Below are 24,702 nucleotides of genomic sequence, written 5' to 3' on the forward strand. Positions count from 1 at the left end.
GTAGCCATACTTGAACAAAAAAACTTCAAAAACACACTTCAAAGAGAAACTGCGGAACTAAAATTCAATTGCAAATTTAACACCGTTAATCTGGGCTTGAATAGGGACTGGGAGTGGCTGGCTCACTACAAAAGCAGCTTCCCCTCTCCTGGAATTGACACCGCCTCATCCATTATTGGGAGTGGACCACATCCGCCCTGATCGAATTGGCCCTGTCAACACTGGTTCTCTTGTGAGGTAACTCCCTCCTCTTCATGACAAGGGCACCTGGGGGCCCCAGCTGAGCCAGTGGCCGAATTGTGCAGGGCGCTGCACAGCGAGAGCCAGTCCCTGCCCCCCAGACTCGAACTGTCCCCTTCCAGCGCCGGGAAACTGAGGCCCGGAGTGATGCGGCGCGGGGACAGCTGGGACGGGAGCCACACACTCCCCTGACGCCCAGCGCCGGGTCTCCCCCTACGCCTGCCAGAGGCCCCAGGGGAGCCGCCGCCGCCTCCCCTAGTCCCGCAGCGCCCCCCTGCGGTCTGCCTGGGCGGAGCCCGGCGGGCGGGCCGAGCCAATGGCGCGGGGGGGGCGGAGCCCGGCGGTCGGGCCGAGCCAATGGCGCGGGGGGGCGGAGCCTGGCGGGCGTGCCGAGCCAATGGGGCGGCGGGGGCGTGGCGCGCGGGGCGCTGGGCTGGCGGGCGGCGCGGCGCGGCGGGCAGTGGAGCGGCAGGCCGGGCAGGCAGGCGGGCGCTCGCTGGCCAGGGTGCTGCTGCCGGGGCGCTGCGCACAGACCCCCGCGTCCCTCCCGCCCGCCCGCCCGCCCATGGACGAGATGGAAGAGGAGCTGAAATGCCCCGTGTGCGGCTCCTTCTACCGGGAGCCGCTCATCCTGCCCTGCTCGCACAACCTCTGCCAGGCCTGCGCCCGCAACATCCTGGTGCAGACGCCCGAGGCCGAGTCCCCGCAGAGCCGCCGGGCCTCGGGCGTCTCCGACTACGACTACCTGGACCTGGACAAGATGAGCCTGTACAGCGAGGCGGACAGCGGCTACGGCTCCTACGGCGGCTTCGCCAGCGCGCCCACCACCCCGTGCCAGAAATCCCCCAACGGGGTGCGGGTCTTCCCCCCCGCCGCGCCGCCGCCGCCCCACCTGCCCCCGGCCGGCCTGGCCCCCGTGCCCCGCAACGCCTGCCTCACCTGCCCGCAGTGCCACCGCAGCCTCATCCTGGACGAGCGGGGGCTGCGCGGCTTCCCCAAGAACCGGGTGCTGGAGGGGGTCATCGACCGCTACCAGCAGAGCAAGGCGGCCGCGCTGCGCTGCCAGCTGTGCGAGAAGGCGCCCAAGGAGGCCACGGTGATGTGCGAGCAGTGCGACGTCTTCTACTGCGAGCCCTGCCGCCTGCGCTGCCACCCGCCCCGGGGCCCGCTGGCCAAACACCGCCTGGTGCCGCCGGCCCAGGGCCGGGTGAGCCGCCGGCTCAGCCCCCGCAAGATCTCCACCTGCACGGACCACGAGCTGGAGAACCACAGCATGTACTGCGTGCAGTGCAAGATGCCCGTGTGCTACCAGTGCCTGGAGGAGGGCAAGCACTCCAGCCACGAGGTCAAGGCGCTGGGCGCCATGTGGAAGCTGCACAAGGTGAGTGCTGAGGCCGGAGTTGGCAAAGGGCCGCTCAGAGAGGGGGCGGGGGGGGGCAGACCTGGGGGGTCTGTCTATATGTAGCCGGTCTGTCTGTCCGCTGTTCGGTAGCCCCTGTCCCCGGGGTGCCTAGGCACTGCCGTGCTCGGTGTCCCCTCTCCCTTGCTAGCCCAAGCGCTGTGAACCGGGGTCTTTTCCTTTCTGAAATGGGCAGAACATGGGGCGGGGGAAGGGGTTCATCCTAGTGCAATTCTTGCACGTCCTCCATAAGCCTCCAGGCTGATGCCGCCTGCAGTCATTCGCCCTTCCCCAGGCTCCCATGCACTTCAGAGAGGGTTTGGGCTAAGGAAGGGGTAGGCACAGCGGGAGCTGGCCTAGGGTGTGCGGATGCATCTGCTCAGAGCGCGGGCCAGGCAGGTAACAGGGCATGACGGTTTGCAAAGGGTGAGCGGTGCCGGCCTCCTGGGGCACCGAGTGCCAGGGCTTGATGCAGCGTTGCTGATGAAGGGCTGTGTGTGGGCTGAGCATCTCTGTGTACCCTGAGTCATCTGGAGGTGGCGGGAGGTGAGGAGGAAGGTTGGGAGTGGGTGGGCAGCTCCCCAGCTACATGCCTTACTGAATACTGATCAGCTGCTTTCTTGCACTCTCCCACTTTATAATGCACCTTCTTTGCCAAAGGGCGGGTTAGGAGACTCCTGTAATGAAGCAGAATAACGAGAGGGGGCTGCGATTCCCACTCCTCTCTCCATGCTGAGAAATTCATTTTTAATCCAGGACTGAGATGCAGAGTAGGCAATTTCCCCGGGGAAAATCTAGTTGAGGCCAAGGAGCTGGTAAATACCGGTTTAAACCCAGAACCTGGGGTTTTATTAGACTACATGAATGAAAATGACTGAAAAAGAGCTAGTAATCTGATACTAGATTTGCAATAATCTAGTGTGCTTAGTTCTAATGAAAGGGAATAAAATAAAACAAAAATAAGAGTCTCTACTTAATGCTGGGTGCTGTCTACTTCGAAGAAAACCTTCTGAATCTGGGACTTCCCCCTTCTGTGTGTAGCAGTGAAAATTACCTGTTTGTTTAGTAAACAAAGACCGAGGATTCCCAGATTGAGAAGTTTCTCTCTGAGGTAAACGGCCAAATGTACCGTCCAATCCAGTACTCTGTCTCTCGACCTGGCTGGCTAAACTCGGTGAGTACCATGACTCACTTTGAAATATTTCAAGATGCGCAAAGGCGGAAGACCGCTTGACCCGATTCCTGGTTATTTTGAGAGAGTTCATGAAGGTGGCACAGAGAGCCTTAGATGCCGAAATTGCAAAGAAAAAGTGAGTGGGGAGGCGGACCGTATGAGGAAACATTTTGCAAAATGCAGTGAAAAGAACAAAGAGACGCTGGAACCACCGACTTTGGCTAAACGTGTGTGAGTATTGGAATCAGCTGCTAAGGACGAAGGTACTGACAATTCTGCACTGCCCCTGCCAAGCACATTGAAAGAAAGCCAGACCCAGGTCGGCCAAAGACAACGAGGAGGAAGTGCCACGGTTTTTCCACCATGAAGGCATATGTTGGTAACAAAACCAACCCCAGAACTGAAACGAAAGATTGATTTGAAAATTGTAGAATTTTTGTATGGCTGTAATATTCCCTTTTCTGTTATTGAGCATCCAACGTTTCAAGCAATGATCCGCTGCCTAAGGCCAGGCTACAAAGCACCCAGTCGAAAGCAGGTGGCAGGTGACCTGGTAGACACCGTTACTGATGGCTTGAGGGTGGAAGCACACAATGAATTACATGGAAAAGCAGTTACATTAAAACAAGATGGCTGGAGTAATGTGCCCAGTGGCCCAGTGATAGCGGACTGGGTGCAGATAGGGAAAACTGTGGTTTATGTATCAATAGTGGAAGCAATAAGAAGACTGGAAAGTACTGTGCTACATTGGCAAAAGAAGCCAAGGAGTTAGCCAATGAACTGTATGGTTGTGTTGTTAAGAGCTACCTGACAGACAATGAGAGAATGATGCAAAGTATGAGAAGTGATTTGGAACTAGATGACGACACATTGGTTACGTACGGATGTGCATCACACTGGCTCAAGCTACTTGGACAAGACCTTACCCCAAGTGCTTTGATGACATGTGTTGTAGATTTACAAAAGTATTTTAATCATCACCATCAGCCTGCAGCCTGGTTAAAAGAATGCCAAGGATCTGTACAACCCCAAATCCCTGGTGACGCACAATGGAACAGTCAAATAACATGCCTGGAAACATACATTAAAAATCGGACGCATTATCTCAGGATTGTGAGTGATCATGAGGCAGAACTTGAAGAGAAAGTGGTCAGTATAATTAATAATCAAGGGATTTACCAAGAAGCAAAGAACTTGATCGGTCAGTTGAAACCAGTTGCTGTGGCACTTGACACACTCCAAAGGGACACATCAGCAATTGCTGTTTCATGCGAAATAGGGTTGGATCTGCTGATAAATGAAGATCTTGCAGCACACAAAGCAAAAGTACAAAAGAGATTTCATGAGGCCATTACTCCTGTACACATGTTGGCCAACCTCCTTCATCCAAAATACGTAGAAGAAATTGCCAGGCAGTGGTTGCTCAGCAAAAATCCCGACTTTCTGCCATATTTACTAGCATTTAAAGTGGAAGAAACTCCATATCCAAAATCAATGTTTTCATCCACTATCAAGGAAAAAGTTCCCCCTGTAACATGGTGGAAGAATTGGAAGAATGCTGATATTCCATCTGACTTCATAGAACTGGTGGTGCAATTGCATCAGTGTCCAGCAAATTCAGTGGGCACAGAATGAATCTTTTCAAACGTTGGATACATCCATTCAAACTGAGGGTTGGTCTATCCGCTACATCAAAGTTGGTCTGCTACAGAATGCTGTGTGGCCAAAAGGACTTGGAGTGGTAATCTGCAACGCTGCATGTTTCTGATTGCTGCTTCAAGCCCACAACTCTGCATTATTGTCATTTTCACGTTTTTGATTATTGTTTATATAATATTGAAAACTGACATCTGAGTCATGACACCTATAACTTCCTTAAGAAAATACCAAACTGAAATGTACACAGACATGCGGATGCTCAGGATTATAATCATATATATTAATTATGTCCACTGCGGTTTAGCTTTCTCTTTGCACAACCCTAAATTAATCTACAGCCGTATATAACCACAATTAGAATAGGTAACTAAAACTAAGTGTAATGTCATGTACATTAACAAAACAGTCTTTAAAGTAGAAAATGCCTTAAATGGGGACTAACTAGGTTTTCCTGGAGTGATAAAAAACCATGATTTGGCCTGGTAAATCCACCGCTGGTAAATACCATACCATGCCTGCTCAGATGCATGTTGGTGACCTCCCGTCTAAGGTAACTAGGGCAGAAGTGACTGGGATGTAGGCAGACAGGGCTCAGTGAAATGTGTATTCTGATGAAACATGAAAGCCCAGCCTCATTACTTGGGCTAACATTGAAATAATTGCCCCTCTGTAATAAACAGGAGCTGGAGGGCAGGGCACATTGGAAGGAGTAGGTGGAAAATCTGTGATGTAAGAGATATTGACATGTGGGCCTGTCTCTCCCAACCCCTAATGAAATAATTTTCCAGGAACATCTTCATTTATTCATGTCGTGTTTTGACACAACATATGGAGGCAAACAGCCCTGTGGAGAATACACCAGGACTGCCGTGCTGTAATTCTGTCCTCTGTGTAAATTGGGCATGGGGGGCGTTCTCCACACTGACAGGCTGTCACTTCGCTTGACAGCTGTGCTATTCCGAATGGAAAAGGAATTAAAGGCTTGTGCTGCACTAGGCAATATTGTACGTGTGTTTGAAAGAGGGTTGTTCTTCTGGCATTTAAAGAGCTGCAGTGTTGCTTCAGCTGGGTTGCAGTGGCTGCATTGTAAGTACAATATTATTAGGCTTGGAAGGATCAGATTTTGACTGGTAAATGTCAGTAAACGTTGATTTCACTATACACACACAAACCGACAAAAAATATTTCTATCGATCATCAAAATTTACAGATAGAGTAAGAAAACTACTGCCTGAGAACTATTAGAGTTTGGTTGAAGGATATTTACATTGTTTATTTGGGCATATGATGTTGTGGTTATATTTCAATGGTTAGAAAGCTTTAACTTGTTGAATTTCAACATCTACTGTCATTAAATCATTATTGTTTGACCCCTTCATTGCCTGATGTTCCCTCCCTCCCCATAATTTCCTTCAACTGTGGGCATTTAAATCTATAAAACTAGGGGGAAATGTTTAAAAGTAAACATTGATATTATCCTTCAAAATTATAGAAAAATAAATATTTAATAAAAATGGAATATTATTGATGGCAACTAGTAGTTTTCACACTGATCTTTTGACGTCTATATCATCCTGCTGCTGCATCTCACAGCCTGACTAACATATTGACCTACTAATGAAACTCACGTGCATGTTGTGGTCCATCAGTGTGTTAACATGACATGAACCCTCAACTACTGTGAGTGCTGTGCTATGTTTTACAATGGGTGAGAGAAACAGCTGTTTCCCACTGAGGAGAATGTCTATTAATTTATCAAGAGCATCCTATTTTCACATGGAGGACCCTTCGGGGCCAGATCTTCAGCTGGGGTAAATCAATACGTCTCCTTTGAAGTCAATGGACCTATGCTGATACACAGTAGTGGAGGACCTTACCCGTCAAATCATGCATGTAAATGTTTCCAAAACAATGGAGCATCATGGGTAAGAGGTATTTTCATTATGGTTTGTTTGTGAGCACTGGAATGGGTTACCTGGGGAGGTGGTGGAATCTCCTTCCTTAGAGGTTTTTAAGATCAGGCTTGACAAAGCCCTGGCTGGGATGATTTAGTTGGGGATTGATCCTGCTTTCAGCAGGGGGTTGGACTAAATGACCTCCTGAGGTCTCTTCCAACTCTGATATTTTATGCGTCTATCCTAGTTAACCCCTTATCTTTTGGTGCTCTTTAGCTCTGATGCAGCAAAGTGCTTAATTATGTGCCTAAGTTTAAGCACATGAGCAGTCCTGGTGACTTTAGAGTTAAGCACACACATACATGCTTTGGGGCTTTTGTTCTCTTGATTAGGCTTGGCTTTGCCAGCGTATCTTCATTTTTACTGTCTTTTTAAAATAAAACTCTAGTGGAGAATTCTTGCTCTGTAAAGTCTTGTCTTCAGTGCCGCACGGGCACGCACCGTTAGATTTTAATGCCGTTTGAAGTTATCATTTCTCATTCACATTACCTCTTCTCCTGGAGAATTGAATCCGAATGTTAAATCGTGCTTTCTCCTGAGTCATCCTCAGTTTCGGCAGGTATTTGAAGGGCTTGCTGAGATGCCTGCAGTGACTGAAAGGGGTTTAGTGTTATGTTCCGCTGGGGATATGTTAGGGCAGGAGGGGATCATCTGTTAGCTGGCATTTGAATGGGGTATGGTTGTGTAATTGAATTCATGACAGAGAAGCCAGAGCATGAGTCGGTGCCTTGGAGATTTCATCCATCAAAATCAATAACGCCAACTATTTCCGCATAGGGCACGCCCGTGCTGCAGCTGGGGGGTGTAATTCCCAGCGTGGACAGACGTACAGGCGCTAGCTCTGCTCCAGCTGGCGTGCTAAAAATAGCAATGTGGCCGTGGCAGCTCGGGGTAGCCCCCTGAGTATGTACCTAGGATTTCAGCTGGGCTTGTACTCAAGTGGTTCACTCGAGCTGCTGCCCACTTCTCCGCAGTCACACTGCTATTTTCAGTGCACTAGAGTTCGCATGTGGCTGCTTCCCGGAGCTGGGAATTACACCTCCCAGCTGCAGTATAGTCATAGCCTTAGGTCTGATCCTGCAGGGAGGCTGTGTGCCTCTGGGAAGGTACCAAGCGGCCTCTAGATGTCCCTTCCAGGGACCCTCACAGGATCAGGCCCTTAAATGCAACCACGCCTGGCTAAAAGGGCTATTTTCAAAGACTGAGAAATACTGTTCCTATTTGCCTAGTCATTCTGCAGTGATAGAGAGGGATTATTGGCTCAAATGCCGCTCTGGAGCTTGCAAGAAGGAATGACAAAGATTGTGAACCACCTGCATAATTATAAAATGGTTACATGCCAAATATACTTTGCGCTACATTTGTATCATTCATTTTAATAAAAGATGAACATGATCATTGGTTAAATCTATGGTGAACGAAGAATGCCTTGAAAGCAATGTTTATATATCGATACGCGACTGCCCATGCAATTGCTGTTAAATACAGTATGCTTTACTGAGGAATGAGACCATTCAACTCCCTCTATACAGCTCTTTAACAAGTGACCCAGTTTTTCACCATCCAGTGAAAGCGGGCTGTCGGAGAATAACCTCTGCTTCCACAGGGCTGAATGTATCGTTCTCGCAGATGGTTATTTCAAAACATTAGCTGCATTGGGGCACATTTAACCATAGATATTTCAGAGAGCAGTGATTTTGGAAGTGCACCCAGATAAAGAGAGAAATTCCTTTTCTTAGCTGTCCTGTTTTCTACAGCAGCTGTTGAAAACGCCTTCATGCGAACATAGAAGAAAATGGCTTTATGGTCTGAATCAGCCTCATTTTAAAAATATACAAAAATTGCTCTCTGGACTTTCTCTGCAGACAAATCTGATTACTAGTTCTGTCAAAGGGAAAACCACAACATGGGTCTAAGTCCTATATTCCTTGCACATCCCAAGCTCCTCTTGATCTCAGTGGGAAATCTGAGAGTCTAATGTTTGTTATTAATTATTATTATGATTTTATTTATTATTAATCATGTTTATTACAGCAGTGCCTGAGGGTCAACCAAGCATGGGGGCCCATTGTGCAAAGCAGTGTTCAGACAGAGGAGTAGGTGGTCCCTGCCCTGAACAGCTTACAGTCTAAATAGACAAGACAGACACACACTATAAAGGCTAGACCACAAGAATGGCAACCCAGACTTTTGCTGAGGATTAAATATGGTTACAGGTTTTCTGAAATAGTCACTGAAAAGGCCGTGGCATGGTTAGTTCTGTCTCTCTAAGAGTTTTAGCCTGCTGCCCATCACTGTAGTATCAACAGCAAAATCCCTAGTGGACTCAGTGAGGTCACTGGCACTTCTTCCTTTTTTGGGATAAAAACTCTGCTTGGGGTTATGTTTTTGCGTTTTTGATGTACTTGTTTTGTGTTGATTTGTTTCAGTGTTGTTTGGGGGCGTTATTCTGGTTGCTTGGGGTTTATTGGGTAGGAATGTCATTGTTGGGAGTGTAATTTGTCTGGCAGAAAGATCTGTTATGTGTTAGCCCTAGTCCCAAATGCCCTGTCATAACCCACATTAGTGCAACACAGAGATTTGTTTTTCGTCTTTTGTACAATTAAGGGATTCAGCTACCCTGACATAGCATGCAGGAAACTGCCACAGGAGATCATTGAAATATTTGATGAGTCACTTGCAGCACAAATTCACTGGCATCCGGATCATATTTTATGGCTTTTTCACAAACACAATCATGTGCAACAAATCAGGATACACACACAACTGGCAGAAAGAAAGATACAGGAAGGAAATTGGAAGAAAAAAGGGGGCTTTTGTGGCAGACCCTTGCTGCATGGCTAGCCACAGTTCTGTTCCTGCTGCTGGAATTAGAAATCTCACTGCTGGCTTGCAGCAGTGATCTTTTGGGGTAGGCTGTGCTGAAATTTCAATCGGCACACTTGGACTTAGCACATGCAGAAGGAGGAGGCCCTTTCAGACTCTAGTGTGTTTCTGGGGTATCACAAAGAGCAGAAAGGAACTAAAACCGAGGTACAGCAGAGCTCAAATGAGATGTCAGGTGTCTCATCACATCCTCTCCTATGGTTCCCATGCACGTTTTTTGTTGATTCGTTTGTTTTTAATAGTGCAAGCTAAGCAGCTTAACAAACACAGCCAACGTATGCTATGAGTTGGGTACCTGAATACACCATGCTACTTCCCCAGCCATTCAGGCACATCAACATGGGCTTTTCTTCTTCTTCTCCATCATCTCTTTCTTCCTGATGTGACTTGGCATCAGAGGATCATCCCTGTAAGACCATAAGGTCGTAGGATGGGAAGGGATCTCCTGGTCATGCAGTCCAGTCCCAGCTATCACAGGCAACCTCGGCCTATCATCCCGGTCATACATTTATCAAGCTCCATCTTAAAACCAGTTAGGGTTTCCTGCCCCCGCTCCTCTTATGGGGAGGCCATTCCAGAACCTCACTCCTCGGCCGGTTAGAAACCTGCTTTCCAGCCTACTTTACTCATGGTCTATTTATTCCCATTTGTTCTTCTGCCAACATTGTTCTTTAGCTGAAACAGCTCTTCTCCCTCCCTGATGTATTCTGACGACTGCCTCATTCAGGCGTTTGGTGGAACATCGCTCACAAGTGAGATAGACCTGCTGACGGGAGCCCCCCACCACCCAGATGAGCCACATGTTTCCACCCTTACTGATGCTGAGCGGCACCGTGCTCTGCGAGCAGTGCGACTGAGTTTGAACCAATATTGAGAGTTGGCATTTCTAACCCACTCAGAAATTTCTGCAATGGGCTTTTAGAATCGCATTTTCTCTGTGGAGCTGTTTGAACAGTTTTCCCTAGAAAGCAAGAGCTCTGAATTTAGCTGAAGGCTCAATTTTAATGGAACAAGTGGTAACACCCTTCTTCCCCTGAGGGTGAGGGGCGGAGCATCAGGAAGGATGGGCTGTCCTTTTTTCCACATCTATCTCTTTAAAATTGCTTTTGCATTTTTAGCCAATAGATCTTGAACGGGACCAGTGTCACCCATGACCCTGAAAACAGAGCAGATTAGGAGACCGATCCAATTCCCAGTGGACTCCGTGAAAAGACTCCTACTGATTTCAGTGGAAGTTGGATTGGGCCCTAGATTATAGGTTTCAAGTGGGATTTTAAGTGGTGATGGGCCTTGTATTGGTTGATCTGCCCAGGAGATAATTTCACCTCCCAAAACATGTCCATGGTAGCCCTCTTGTCTGATGGTGGATCTTTGCCATTGCATCATCTGGGGAATCTCAAGTCACGGCAATTTTAATGGTTCACAGCAGGAAAACAAGGGCTCCACGGGTGACACTCCAATCTTTAATAGGCTGTCAGTAGGGAGAGGCAAATTGACTAATGTGTGATCTGGATATCTGTTGATCCAGGATGGTGTTGGAACAGATGAGGCAAGTGATGCAAAGAAGAGAGAATCTTTTCTGAGTCATGAAATGAAAGTTGTTGTGATCTTCATTTTGTGCCTGCTGCTCCGCACATCTGCACAAACAGAAAGTGAATAATGCCACCTACACACTAGTATCTGCCTTAGGGACAGTAAGAGTCGGAGCAGGCAGCAGAGTCAAGAATGGAAGAGAGCATTATTCATTAACTTACTTGCTTGGCCCAGCTGTATGTCATCTGCTGGAGAAAGAAGCTTTTGTAGGTAACCACTTTCTTGTGACATATAGTTGCCCGGCTCTAGAGGGATTCCGTTAACACATGATGCTCACGGGAAAGATCTGAGGAGTCGCTTTGCAGACAAAACTTTATTTGCATTTGCAAAGTAAAGTATTTGCTGTTAAAACAAGAATGGCTAGAATCTGCACTTTCCCAAGCCTGAGCATTTTACTAGAAGCCCAGTGTTCTTTCTCCACAGCCTCTTCATTCTTGCTTCCCAATGGCTAACTTCATTCCCGATCCCTTCATTTTTCTTTCTGATTCCTGGAGGCAGATGCTCGGCTGATGGAAATGAGCGCAGATCCTTAGAAATCAAAGTGAGGCCAAAGTTTCGTTAAGGTCACTAGAGTTACATCGGTTTACATCAGCAGTGGATTTGGCCCCTGATGGTCTTTAGTCTTGCTTTGCATAAATGTTTATTTATAGTATGTCTGTCAAGTGTTGTTTTTTTTCCAGTTATGCTGCAGTTAACAGAATAATATGTAATCCAGAATAGCTAATTAATCAAAGCTAATTTAATACATCGTTTTACAGCACATTCCGGAGGACTGCATTGGATGCTAGTATAAATCCTCTGCTGAGTTACACCAGATGAGTATCTAGGACCAGATTTCTAAAGGTCTTCAGGTGCCTAAAGATGCAGAGAGGTGCCCAGTGGCCAATGGGAGTTAGGTGCCTTCATGCTCTGGAAAATCCCACTAGATGCCTATCTTCATCTTTAGGCATCTAGATACCTTGTAAAATCTGGCCCAAGTTCCTTGTTTTTAATGGAAAATTAATTTCAGCCAATTCCATAAATGAGGATCCCCTGGGCCTGATTTGCCTCACACTTACACTGGTGTAAATCAGGAATAACTCAGCTGAAGTCAGTGGAGATAGACTGGTTTAAAACCAGTGTCAATGGGAGGAATGAGACATCTTTCTATTGGAAGCTACAGTAGGTAGCAACGTGTCCTTTGATTCTCTGTATTCCAAGGATGAGAAAGCAGACGATTTAACATGCAGTGTAAACATTGCACAGGGTTTTAAGTAAAAGATGTTAAGAATGAAAAAAACATTGTTTATATTTAAGCTTCACAAGGTGCACAGTCAGACCAAACAAAGAGTACGCCCGCAGCAGCGTTCAGCCAGGAATACAGTCCCAAGGAGATTACCCTTCTGTTCCTCCGTGCTGTTTCTTCTCACTCCTCAATAAAAACCAATCCCCCATGGTTAGAGGGTCATATTTTAAATAGACCATCTAGTTTGTTAATTTATATTCCCCCATTCTGGAAAGCTCCTGCCCTTTCCATCACTCTAGTTGAAATCTCGGCTGTGCATAACAGAGAAATTGTACCGTATTTCCATGACAATAACTACATGTGGTTAATCTTTTAACCAAATAAGAGGATTGTTCAAGAAACAAAAGAAAAGGACTAGTCTTTAGAGGTTGTGAACCTTCTTACAGGACATATGCTTTCTAGACATCAGAGCAAATCATTCTGAAATATTTTCATCTTCTTTCTTAGAATGTGAAGAAACTTTTGCCATAACACGGTAGCATTCCCATTTAAGCTGGGTTTTTTTAAAAAGTCATTTTCAAACTGGGTAACAGCTGCCTTGGAAGCAAGTGTTTTTTCTTAAAAAGATGCCTTTTTTCTCAAAGAGAATCATTTAAAAATGAGCCTCAGCCGCTTGTCATTACACTGTCACAACACTACACATTGTGAGGTTCTTATTATAAACATAAAATGGACAACAGTTTTGTTCCAATTTGATCATGGCTAAGCCTTCCTCTGTACTTAGGATTTTCATGTTTTCTTTGCTCTGTTCGGGTTGGTAGATTGCCTTACAAACAGGCCAGCTCATGCAAGGTGTCCCCACTCACTCCAAGTGGAAGAATTGTTTGAGAATGTGATGTAGTTAACCAAACTGGTCTAATATAATTAATCTCTGACAAACACAATGCAGGTGACACTGAGGCTGACATGTCTGAATTCCAGTTATAGTAAGGGATCTAAACAATTCCTATTATGTAGACATCATGAGGGAAAGATTCTAAGCTTCCTGGACAATGGAAAATATAGTTAGGCTTGGAAGAATTCAGTTTTTATTCATAAATGTCGGTAAACGTCGACTTCACAAACTGATGGAAAAAATATTTCCACCCATAATAATTGAAATTTACAGATCGGCAAAGTAAGAAAAATGCTGCTTGAGAATTTATTGGAGTTTCATTTAAGGATATTTATGTTGTATATTTTGACATGCTGTTGACAATTTGTGTTTTAATGGTTATAAAGCTGTAGCTTTTTGAAATTCACCATCTACTGTCATGAAATAATTTTTGTTTGATCCTCTCCGTTGTCCGAGCTCATCCATAATTTTCCACAACTGGGAAACTTTTAATAAATAAAAATAAGGAAAAAATGCTTTAAAATAACTATCAATATTATCCATCTGAATTATACAGAAATACAAATCTAATTCTGCCAAGCCTACATAGAGGCACTGGACCTGATTCTCACTGATGCTAGTAAAACTCCATTGGCTTTACTGGAGTTCTTTCTGTTTTAACTCTGTTGTAAATGCTCATTGCTTCAAAGCGGCTCAGTCACCCTACCTAAATCAAGATATCGATGGTTGTCTTCTAGATCACCATGGATAGCACCAGTTGAGCAAGCCACATTATGCCCAATCACTTGACAGGGAAAATCTGTTCAGAATAGGTATCAATTTATTTGACTAATCTAGAATGAATTAGATGTTCTGTTTGGGAGAAATACTGGCGGTTTCTGTCCTTGAAGAATGTACTATCTACCTGTGTTTGAACAAGGAATTAATTGTTGAGATGCTGGTTTGACAATGGACCAGAGAAGAAAAAAGACTGCCCCTATGAAAAGAAAAAACGAATTGAACAGCTTTTGTGCAAGAGCGCCTTGCTTCTGCAAGATCTATAGAATTCCCTGTTGTTTAGCTCTCAAGCAAAGCACCTGGGGGAATTGGTTGCAATTAGAGCTAGGTGAAATTTTTCATGCAAATTATTTTTACACTGAAAAATTCCAATGCAGGTGGACCAAAACAATTGATAGATCTGGGTCGGTTTCAGCTAATTGTTTCAGTCTAATAAAAACATTTTAAAAAAGAGAAAAGTCAAAACAAAATGTTTTCACGTTTTGTTTTGGAAAGACTTCATTTGGGAATGTTACTCAGTTTTATTTTTTTAAAAAATATGTTATGAAACCCACAAAGATGAAATGACGCCTTTTGTTTTGGTTCAAACAAAAAGTTTCATTTGATCCAAAATGATTTTTCTTTTTGTTACTTTTCCAGTTTACCAGAAAAACTGAAAAAAAAAATCTGTTCTGGGTTGACCCGAACCAATTCTTTCTTTAAGTTCAACCACCACTCTGAAAAACCTGTAATTCTCATAGCTCAGGTTGCAACAGCTCTTTATTTTACACATTTGGGGCCAGATCATTCTGTTAGTGTGTAGCTGAGTGTGACCCAGGTGCAACCATGTGCAGGAGCCGGCCCTTATGTTTTACAATATACAGTATTCTGGGATTGATTGATAATCCTGGCAGGTGGATGGAGAAATGTAGTATTATAATGTCTTAAACAAGGGAGCAAAACTTGTAGCTAGAAAAAGAAAGCGAACTTTTGTTTTGAACATTCTCTTAAGCCAGCAGTTGGCCCTAACAACAAATTAGATTGTCAAGACTTTAGGCTGTAAGATGTCTTGTTGAACTACACAAAAACACAGTAAACACGATAAATACATCTAATTTCAAAGATACATTTTTGCATCTGATTAGCCATCAAATTGACTGTGTTACAAGACTATAGAAATGCTAATAGATCAGTGCTCTGTTTCCTAAATGGGCATTCGGTGGACAGAGCTCAGGGGAAGGATCTAACAGTTAAAGGTTTTTAAGATCAGTGTTAATTACGTCTTTCCTATGACTAGCCTTTTATTATCTGAAAAAGTGGGGCAGACATGAACATTAACGTGGTGTGACTATTGCAGGCTCCCCGGGGTGCACGGGGTTAGCCATCGCCCAAAGATGAAGGCTCAGCGCTTCAGCTGATGTAAGTGGCGTAGCTCCATTGAAGCAAATAGAGCAACACTGATGTTCTCGGGTGTAGAATCTGGCTCAAGCTCTTGAATGCCTGCTGTGGAGTTCCCGGTCTGATTCTTAAATGCTGTAGCTGTTCTCATCTGAGGCTGGCACTTGCATTTTAGAAACAGAATAATCGCGTATGGAAGTCTGATTTGAGCAGTCCTCAAAAATCACAGGCGAGATCTGCAGATGGCGTAAATAGCTGGAACTCCCCAGACGTCAGCGGAACCATGCTGTTTGCACAGCTGCCGCTCCGTCCCTATGCTGGAAACCTTTGCATTCAGTTCCATGAGTCCCTTTCTGACATGCTGACCTTGGGGCGTTAGCCTGTCATTTCCCCCCCTCCTCTTGTCACAGTTCTCCGCGGCAGGGTTGTATAGGGTGTGCAAATGAATGAAAGCTTACGGTTGTTTTGACAATTAGAGGCTGAATAATGCATTATTGCATCATTTAAACCATAGCTCTCCGGCTGTAGCCAGTTCTGTATTCCACCCCACGCTTAGAGCCTGGATTCTTCTGTGATGGAATCCCTCTGTACCCCTGGTATTAAGCTAATATGATCTTTTGTTGTGGTTCAAAGAGAATTAATAGGAATTTAAATAAGACATTAGATGAAGTGAACACTGCGTGTGTTTAGGGGTTTCTCTCTTTGAGACTGGATGTAGCTTTTGAAAGCACTGTGGGGACATTTGTACATCTCCTTTATGATAATATTGTTCATAGTTGGAGCCAAATGAACTAGTCCATAAACCTGAGCAGATGGCCAGTGAATATTCTGCCTACCATTCTGCTGTCCTAGCAACATATGCTAGGAGATCAGCTTGGCCAAGGCATTCTTCCGACTTCCCCACTTTCCTTCTCTCCCTTACCTCTTGACCTTTGCACACTGCTCACACACATCAGCTGTAGGCTAATGAGAAGATACTGCTTTTCCCCCACCCCCTCTCTCCAAGCAGCCTGTGTTAGGCAGCCATGGCTCAGTCTACCAGTTGCTGTGGGCATCAGTTCCTCTGAGCCAGTAGGCCCTGCACTTTAGGAGCAGTTTTTATGGACCTGCAGAAGCAGCCCTAGAACACAGATTTGAATCACACACTGATTGTTGAAAATAAAAGACTGGGTCATCACTGCATGACTCTTGATTTTATTCTGCTATCACTGCATTGAAATGAAAAGCTGGTGGTGAATCAGGCCTTGAAATGGCACATATTCTGTGCCGGTGTACCAGGGTATCCATCTTGAGAGCATTGATCTGGGACCAGATTCACTGGTACACTTTGTGCTGCTGTGTTGTCTCAAAGCAGCCATGAGTTAGATCGAACCAGAGTGGCACAAAGCAGCTAGAGAATACTGGTGAATGTGGCTCTCAACATCTGTGCCTGTGTTAATGTGTGAGAAAGATTTATAAGGCAGCAAGAATGGGAACTGTTACCATTTCTTTCACACCCTTCTGAGGATATTCGAAAGATCAAGGCTGGGTTTGGGATTCAGGAACAAGAGGGGGATTGACACGATATGGGTTCAATTCCCTATTCTGCCACAGATTCCCTGTGTGACCTTTGGCAAGTCACTTAATCTTTGGGCCTCAGCTCCCACCTGTGCAATGTGGGTGTAATTTTTGCTAGCAAACACTTAAGGGCAGAGGCCGTCTCCTGCTGTGTGTACCTCCAGCACCTACTGCAATGGACCCAGATTTTATCTGGGGCCTCTATGAGTTAGTGTAACGTACATTAGTATAATAAAGATTATGGTAATGGACCTAACATACTTCTACTCTACATTTTCTGAAAAATTAAGGTATGCTGAAAGCTTCCATGGGACTTGGCAAGGACTTTGTTAATCCAATGTGCTATTTGGCATCCTCTCTCAGAACATACCAGGGCTTTAGCCGGAGATTCTAAACCAGGCCCATCCAGGAAAGCACATGAGCACGTGCTTAACTATAAGGTGAAGTCACTGGCACTTAGGCACATGCTGAAATGCTTTCCTGAATTTAGGGATCAGAAGAGAGAAATTGGACAGGTTTATGGAAGTGGAAACCATCTTGGGCTTGGTGCCATTCTAATAATGACTAATAAAAAATAATCAGAATTGCTACATAGCCCAAAATGGCAGGTATTTCACTGTCCCGCCTCTGCACGTAGTCCTCTTTCCTTGGCAAGAATCAGCAGACCAAGGCTGGGAATGTAAAAAGAAAATTGAAGTCTTTTCAGGGTGGATGGCTGTTAAGCCCTAATTTTACATTCTGAGAAAGCCGCTGAAATGCCACTCCATTGTCCCAGAGCCGTGTTTTACTGCTTGCCTGTCGTTTATCCGGCTCCCTCTTATTCTTTTCTTAATTTACAGGCGTCTCTGTGTAAAGGCGCCAATTTCTTTTTTCCGGCGAGTGGGAAAAGTTCAAGTTTGCTTCATTGTAGGAAATGAACTCAAAATTCTCCAAAGAAGGCAGCGCTCAACCACGTGGACTTTAAAATATCCAGGATTCACATTCCTGCCTTCTGTCCTGTGGAAGCTTTTGTTGTCTCCCTTGTGATCTGGGTTATGTGCTGAATTCTCTGGGAATGCAAACACTGATTGGAGCTTGACATAGATTTATATGCCATGCATCAGCCAGAGCTCCAGCACTAACACCCAGGTGACATTTCTCATCGCTGGTTTTGTTAGTTTGTTTTTTTCCCCATAGTGCAATGTTTAGATATTGTAATCAGCTGGGAGATCCTGTAATAAGGGAGGGTTTTATACGCAGCGTTATCTTAAGTTTCAGCCTTTAGCTACATAATAAAGTAGAGGAGAAGTAAGCCCCAAATCCTTTTCCCTTCAGTTTGCTAATGGCAGATGATAGTGTAGATTGAGTGTGAACGGCAAAAAGGTTTTTATTGCATTGATTGTGCAGTGGCTTCTGCTTATTATGCCGCGTTTCTGAAGCTACTAACCGATGAATGATTGGTCTATAAATCTGTGACACAGATTGCTGGCTAGCATCTCTGTCAGTTTCTGTGCACCATGTCACATTATCAGACGGTGATGGATTCTGTCTTTGCAAGACGCTAAAAGACACCGCCTCCCTCTCCCGGTGGTAGCTGTGTGGACTGGCGGGTTGATCCAGTTTTTCTCTCCTCTTCTGCAGGCCCAACACAAGTCAGGGGTTGTGAGGAGGGGAGATTATGAAGAGGTTTATTCCCTTCTAGTCCCTTTCTACAGCACTGGCTGCTTCCTTTCCTCTCTACCTTATGGCCAGCTCATGTCAGACCGTCTCAGAGCTGGAGCTAGGGGCAGTGTAGTCCAGTGGACGGAGGCTGAGTCGGAAGGCTTAGGATTTATTCGTGGCCAGTAGCTCTCTTTGAGTTTAAGGCAAAACAGCTGGCCCCAAGTTTTCAAAAATGGCCTCTGGTTTTGGATGCATTAAAGAAAAGAATAATTTTAGAATAGAAAAAAATATCCCCCCCCCCCCCGAAGAGATAAAAGTTTCATTGTATCTTTCCTGAAAATGGACCAGGGAATTATTCTGCTTAGGAATGGACTGAAACTCCCATACGGTGCTTTGCCAAAAGGAGATGCTTTTTCTGCGGTGCTTCTTCATAATGCATTCAGCGACTAGCAAAGTAATATCGAAGCAGTGTGTCCTGTTTTGTGAGGTTCTGAGATTGTCGATAATAGAGGGTTTTTTTTTTCTTGTAACCTGCTACACTAAATGATGATAGATATTAAATGTGACTATTCTTTATCGCCTTAGCTACTGTTTAGCTTCTGCTTCAGCTGATTACAATCTCCAGTTATTTGGTATCTGTCCAAGTACTACAGTTACTGTAGCTGTTCAGTAAATACGTAGTTACAGTATCTGCAATACAGGGGAACAATATTTATTTAGAAGGCACGAGGCTCTGAAAAAAGACAAGCTAGTAGATGTATATTTATATGCAGGTGCTGCTTGTATAGCGTATGGGCCAGATCCACAGATGGTGTAAATTGGGATAGCTCCGTTAATTTTACATCATCATCTGAGGCTCTGAAAATAAAGCAGGTAGAATTTCTGCAAAGACACATCTGGGGTAGCTCCGTTAGCTTCACCGTTTTGTTTTCATGAGTTACAATGAGATCCACTTCCTGTGACTCATGCAGAAATGAAGTCTGCACGCCGCACTTCGAAGACATTCATTTCATGCATCACCCCTTAGTCAGGTAATTCGAAGAGAAGTTTCTTTCACCGTGCTGTTTTGGGGTAGGGGGCTGTTGTTTTAATTGTTAGGTCCGTTTGCAGCTATATGGAGTTCACGTCAGGAGAATGACACCGCACAAGGTAATTTGTGGCGGTCGGCATCAAAGAGTCTTTCCGCAGTAGCAAGTGCACTGAGCATTTGGCATCTTGTAATGTCTCATCAGGAACCTGGGAAAATAGTGTGTGTCCACTGTAACAGTCTACTCCTAGCAGAAGAAAGGAGACTGCTGCTGTATGCCATGTACAGGTTGAATAATTGCTACAACTGTCATCGGACTCATGGTGTTCAAGATATTCTTGGTTTTGAAAAAGCACCTGTGACTTTTGCCCCATTAGGACTTTTGCATGCCAGTGGCTGGGCAATTGGGTGGGCCGGTAGGTTGGGAGCTATGAGTGAGCCCATGTGTGAGTGAATGAACAAATGGGATCTGACCAAATCCTGAATCTCGGCAGTGGGTTAGACTGGATGACCCTTGTGGTCCTTTCTAACCCTTTGATTCTAAGTGGTGGGTAAATGTGCAGGCAAACAGTTGTGTGCAATACTTCGAGACACGTGTCTTGATGAGAAGGCATGATTAAAATCTCACGCAGGTTTTACACCATTATAATGCCATTGACTTCAGTTACTGATCCTAGAGCTATCCGGTACACACCACTAATGTCGACAGATGCAAAGCCCATGATCTAAATGAACTCTTTAAACATGAATTTATACACAATGGCAAAGGCAATTCTCTGAGCATTCCTGTGTATTATAGATCTCAAAGTAACTCATTTCATCTGCGTATAGAAATCTGAATTTAAAAAGACTCTGGGTCGAGATTTTCAAAACTGACTAGTGGTTTTGGGTGTCCAAACTGAAACACCTCGAAGTGGCCTGAATTTCAGAGAGGCACATGCCTTCTGTAAATCTAGGGTGACCAGATGTCCCGATTTTATAGGGACAGTCCCGATTTTGGGTCTTTTTCTTATATAGGCTCTTATTACCCACCACCCCTGTCCTGATTTTTTACATTTGCTGTCTGGTCACCCTAGGTAAATCTAAAGCATCTCCAGGTGGACATCCAAAAATCAGGGTCACTCAAAAGCACTATTCGTGTTTGAGAATGTTGTCCTTAATCTATAGCATTGAGACTACAGGCTATAAGTAGCTAATTGCTATCAAACATAAAACCCCAGTGCCTTATACAGCACATATCTGGACATTTTATCAGTCCCACCAAGGTACATCAGCTTTTCCCTTTAATTAAATGGAGAAATCCTCTGCCTGTAGATACACCTCTACCCCGATATAACATGGTCTTCCAGAGCCGAAAAATCTTACCGTGCTATAGGTGAGACTATGTTATATTGAACTTGCTTTGGCCCCCCTGCTCCTTGTCCCCTGACCGCCCCCTCCAGAGACCCCCGTCCCTAATCACCTCCAGGACCCTACCCCCTACCTAACCCACCTGCTCCTTGTCCCCTGACTGCCCCGACCCCTATCCACACACCCCGCCCCCTCACAGGCACTCACCAGCAGCGGTGGAAAGCGGAGCAGCCCGACCCCAGCCCGCTCCACTCTGCGAGCTCCCAGTCATGTCGCTCCGCTTCCCGCCGTCGGTGAGTGCGAGGAGGTTGGGGAAAGGATGCCCCCCCGTACTCACCTGCAGTGTGAAGCGGAGCGACGCGGCCCCAGCCCACTCCGCTTTCCTTGCCCCAGCACCAGCCGTGTCGCTGGGCGGGGGGGGGAAGGTCCCGCACTCACCGGCAGCGGGATGCGGAGCCACCCAGCCCCAGCCCGCTCCACTCCGCCAGCTCCCAGCCACGGCGCTCCACTTCCCGCCGCCGGTGAGTACAGGGGCGTCCTTTCCCCAACCTCCCCGCACTCACCGGTGGCAGGAAGCGGAGCGCCCCGGCTGGGAGCTGACGCACTGATCCGCCAGAGCACTGCTTACCGCGTTGTATGCAAACCTGTGTTATATCGGGTCACGTTATATCGGGGTAGAAGTGTAGTAATTACTCTGTCATATGAAGGGAAGAGGTGCTGAGCATAAAAATAAATAAGGTGGCTTTATATTTAATAGCAGCAGTAAGACACGTATAATCCGAAATGAAGACACATGAGGAGTATGGTGTATATTTACACAATTACTGCATGCGGAGCTGTTATACCAATGGCGTGTTATACTTCACTTTACCATCACCAATGCCTTCACGCTAAAGTTTCTCTTTCAAACTCAGCAAAGTATGGCAACAATTTAAGTTACATTTGTCTGAGTCTAAGGAAATGTATAGGATCAGATCTTCAGCTGGTGCAAATCCGCATACTTCCAGCGACGTCAGTGGAGCTGCGGTGAGTCACATGAGCTGAGAATCGGGCCTGTAGCATGCAGCTTAGTCAGACAGTTGATTACCAAGGACTCTGAGCAGAAATAGTCGGGTATCTAAAGGCTGGGCAGGGTTTTAAACCTCTGCTAAATATTGGGAAAATCAATATTGTTTTGTTTTATTGCAGTCACCATTTTTAAAAACGAATACTTGACATTATTTTGGACCCACAATTTAACTTATTGTAACCCCTTTGGCCGAGGTGCTCCTGCAATACCATGCTGAGCCTCTACAGGACTTACCCCTGGACTACAGTATTAGGGGCGACAGAGGCTCGGGACTCCATTTCCCAGGTTGCCTAGAGTCCAGGGCGGAGATAGAACAGGCTGTAAGAACTAGTCTTAAGCCAGAACTCAGAGACAAAGGGTACGTCTACACTACCCGCCGGATCGGCGGGTAGTGATCGATCTATCGGGGATTGATTTATCGAGTCTAGTGTAGACGCGATAAAATCGATCCCCAATCGCTCTGCCATCGACTCCGAAACTCCACCACGGTGAGAGGCGGAAGCAGAGTCGACGGGGGAGCGGCAGCGGTCGACTCGCCGCCATCCTCACGGCCAGGTAAATCGATCTAAATCAGCTATTCGCGTAGCTGAAGTTGCGTATCTTAGGTCGACCCCTCTCCCTAGTGTAGACCTAGCCAAAGGGTTTGTTTTTACTTTCAGTTTCAGCTGTTTGAGTGAAGCAGGGAGAGACACATCAGTGTCAGGGACTGGGGCGTAGGCGTCACATCTGGGCTGAGGTCTGCCCACTAGGGACCGGAGTCACCAGGCAGGAGCTGGAGGAATCGCAAGGCCAGGTCCCATAAACAAGAGTCAGGGTCAGAGTCAGCCTGGGGTTGAAGACCGGAGATCAGAGGCAGTGATCGGGAGGCAGGAGGCAGGGTCAAAGTCAAGCTGGAGTCAGAGGCAAAAGACAAGACAAAGTCTGGCATTGAAGCAGGCTAAGGTTTGTGTGGTTGGCCAGACAACTTCCTGGGCCAACCCCTGGGGTAAAGTAGAGGCACTTGGCCAATCAGAGTGCTGCAGGGTACTGTCACTCTGCGTTTCTTAGGCGGTATTTCCTGTGGCGCCTACTCTCCACACTGTTCCCATCTCATTGACTGAAGGGCTTTGCGCAGAGGCCGTGTGTTTAAGAGTTTTGCTGAATTCGCAGCCCTGGTTTTATTTCTTGGAGTTAGGGTCAGACATGGCAAATATATTTTTTAAACAACCGTTTGGCCTTTGAGCTCAACTGGATGCAAATGCCTTCTCGGTGATATTCCACCGCAAAACTGCCTGTGATCGCTCAGTGCCTGCAGTGGTGTTTACTCCTGGAATTCCCACATTTGCAGTAGGTACATTTTGATGCTCTTTATTTAGAGCCTTAACTCCGCCACCCCGATGAGCAAACAACGTGGTTTCAAAGTGAAAGGACAGGCGTGAGTAAGCTCTGTTAATTAGTTATGGTTTTTTCCCTTATGTATTTGATACTGGCAGTAAGTTTAATGAAAGCATAATTAAGACACGGTCAAAATCTTTGAGGATCAAAGCTCCTAACTAATTGCATGCTTTGGGATTTCTTTTATGACTTTAGAAGCTTTGGTGCTTTGTGAGGCATGTTAATGTCAGAAACCCCCTGTCAGCCTCATCTGGTGATTTACAAGGCTCTTCATTTTCATAGAATTGGAAGGGACTTCAGGAGGTTATCTAGTCCAACCCCCTGCTCAGAGCAGGACCAATCTTCAGACAGATTTTTGCCCTAGATCCCTAAACGACCCCCTCAAGGATTGAACTCACAATCCTGGGTTTAGCAGGCCAATGCTCAAACAACTGAGCTATCCCTCCCCCTGGGTGTGTGAGAGTCCGCGGATGTATGAGAATGGCTGCAGCTTTGCCAGCACCTTTTCATCAGCACATTCACATTAGAGATGTCTTTCTCAGCTCCCCAGAATTTTAAGGAGGAACCCTTCAGTTTTTCCTCTATGATTTATCTTCTGACTTTGCTCCATGCTCTTTGGGAGCAAACATGTGAATATATTATTATTACTTCCACAGTCATTGGTATGCTTGGTGGATTTCTGTGTTTGGCTCTGGAATCCTTGCTTTTATTCTTTTTGGTACCTTTTTATTGCCACTAGTAGCCATAATATTGCGAGAGCATCTCGGAGCTCCCAGTCATGGACCCAAATCCCCCTTTGTGCTAGGCACTGTACACATGGGGAAAAAAGACAGTCCCTGCCCCAAGGAGCTTACAAGCTAAGTATAAGACAAGAGACAACAGATGGATGAAGTCGGATAGGAGAATACCAGGAAACAATGAGACAGTGTTGATCAACATGAGAAGCAGTGACCTCAGCACCCCAATAGCCTAACCGTTGTCAAGTTTTTGGTAGGCATCACGGCAAAGGAGAATTTTAAGGAGGGGATTTGAAAGAAGATAACGGGGTAGCTTTGCAGACAGTTACAGGGAGTTCCTCTCAAGCGCGAGGGGCAGCCCAGGAGAAAGCATGAAGGTGCTTGCTTGAACAATTTAACCAGCAGGCAATGGAGGATGGCATCAAAGAGCTGAGGTGGGAGTCAACATTGCAATTGCATAGGAGAGATGATAGGTAGGGTTGGGCTAGGCCATGAAGTGCCTTGAAACCAAAGACAAGTCGTGTGTGTCTGATGCAGTGGAAAAGAGGGAGCCAATGGAAGACACAGAGAGAGGGGAGAGATGGTCAAAGTGACAAGCTGGGAAGGTGAGCTTTTCAGCAGTATTGTGACTGGATAGAATTGGGGCAACATGGCAGTCGTCAGGAGGTGACATGAGAGCCTGGACAAGAGGTTTAGCTGTGTGGATGGAGAGGAGAGGCCCAGCTCTTAAAGATACCTTGTGCCTGGCTTTATGTGTCTGTTTCAGT

General features: G+C 45.9%; 1 protein-coding gene across 11 annotated transcripts in view; it reads left to right on the forward strand.

Annotated features, from left to right (window-relative positions):
- The first annotated feature begins 798 nt into the window (after nt 1-798).
- The window catches only part of TRIM9 (tripartite motif containing 9), a 135,143-nt gene continuing 111,239 nt past the window's right edge, over nt 799-24,702 (forward strand). For all 11 annotated transcript variants that reach the window (XM_054028014.1, XM_054028022.1, XM_054028015.1 and 8 more), the window contains exon 1: nt 799-1,621. In XM_054028014.1, the coding sequence (XP_053883989.1) occupies nt 806-1,621 (816 nt within the window). In that variant the 5' untranslated portion in view covers nt 799-805. The remainder of the gene's footprint in view (nt 1,622-24,702) is intronic.

This window comes from Malaclemys terrapin, chromosome 4 (assembly GCF_027887155.1).
Source record: "Malaclemys terrapin pileata isolate rMalTer1 chromosome 4, rMalTer1.hap1, whole genome shotgun sequence".
Taxonomy (NCBI): domain Eukaryota; kingdom Metazoa; phylum Chordata; order Testudines; family Emydidae; genus Malaclemys; species Malaclemys terrapin.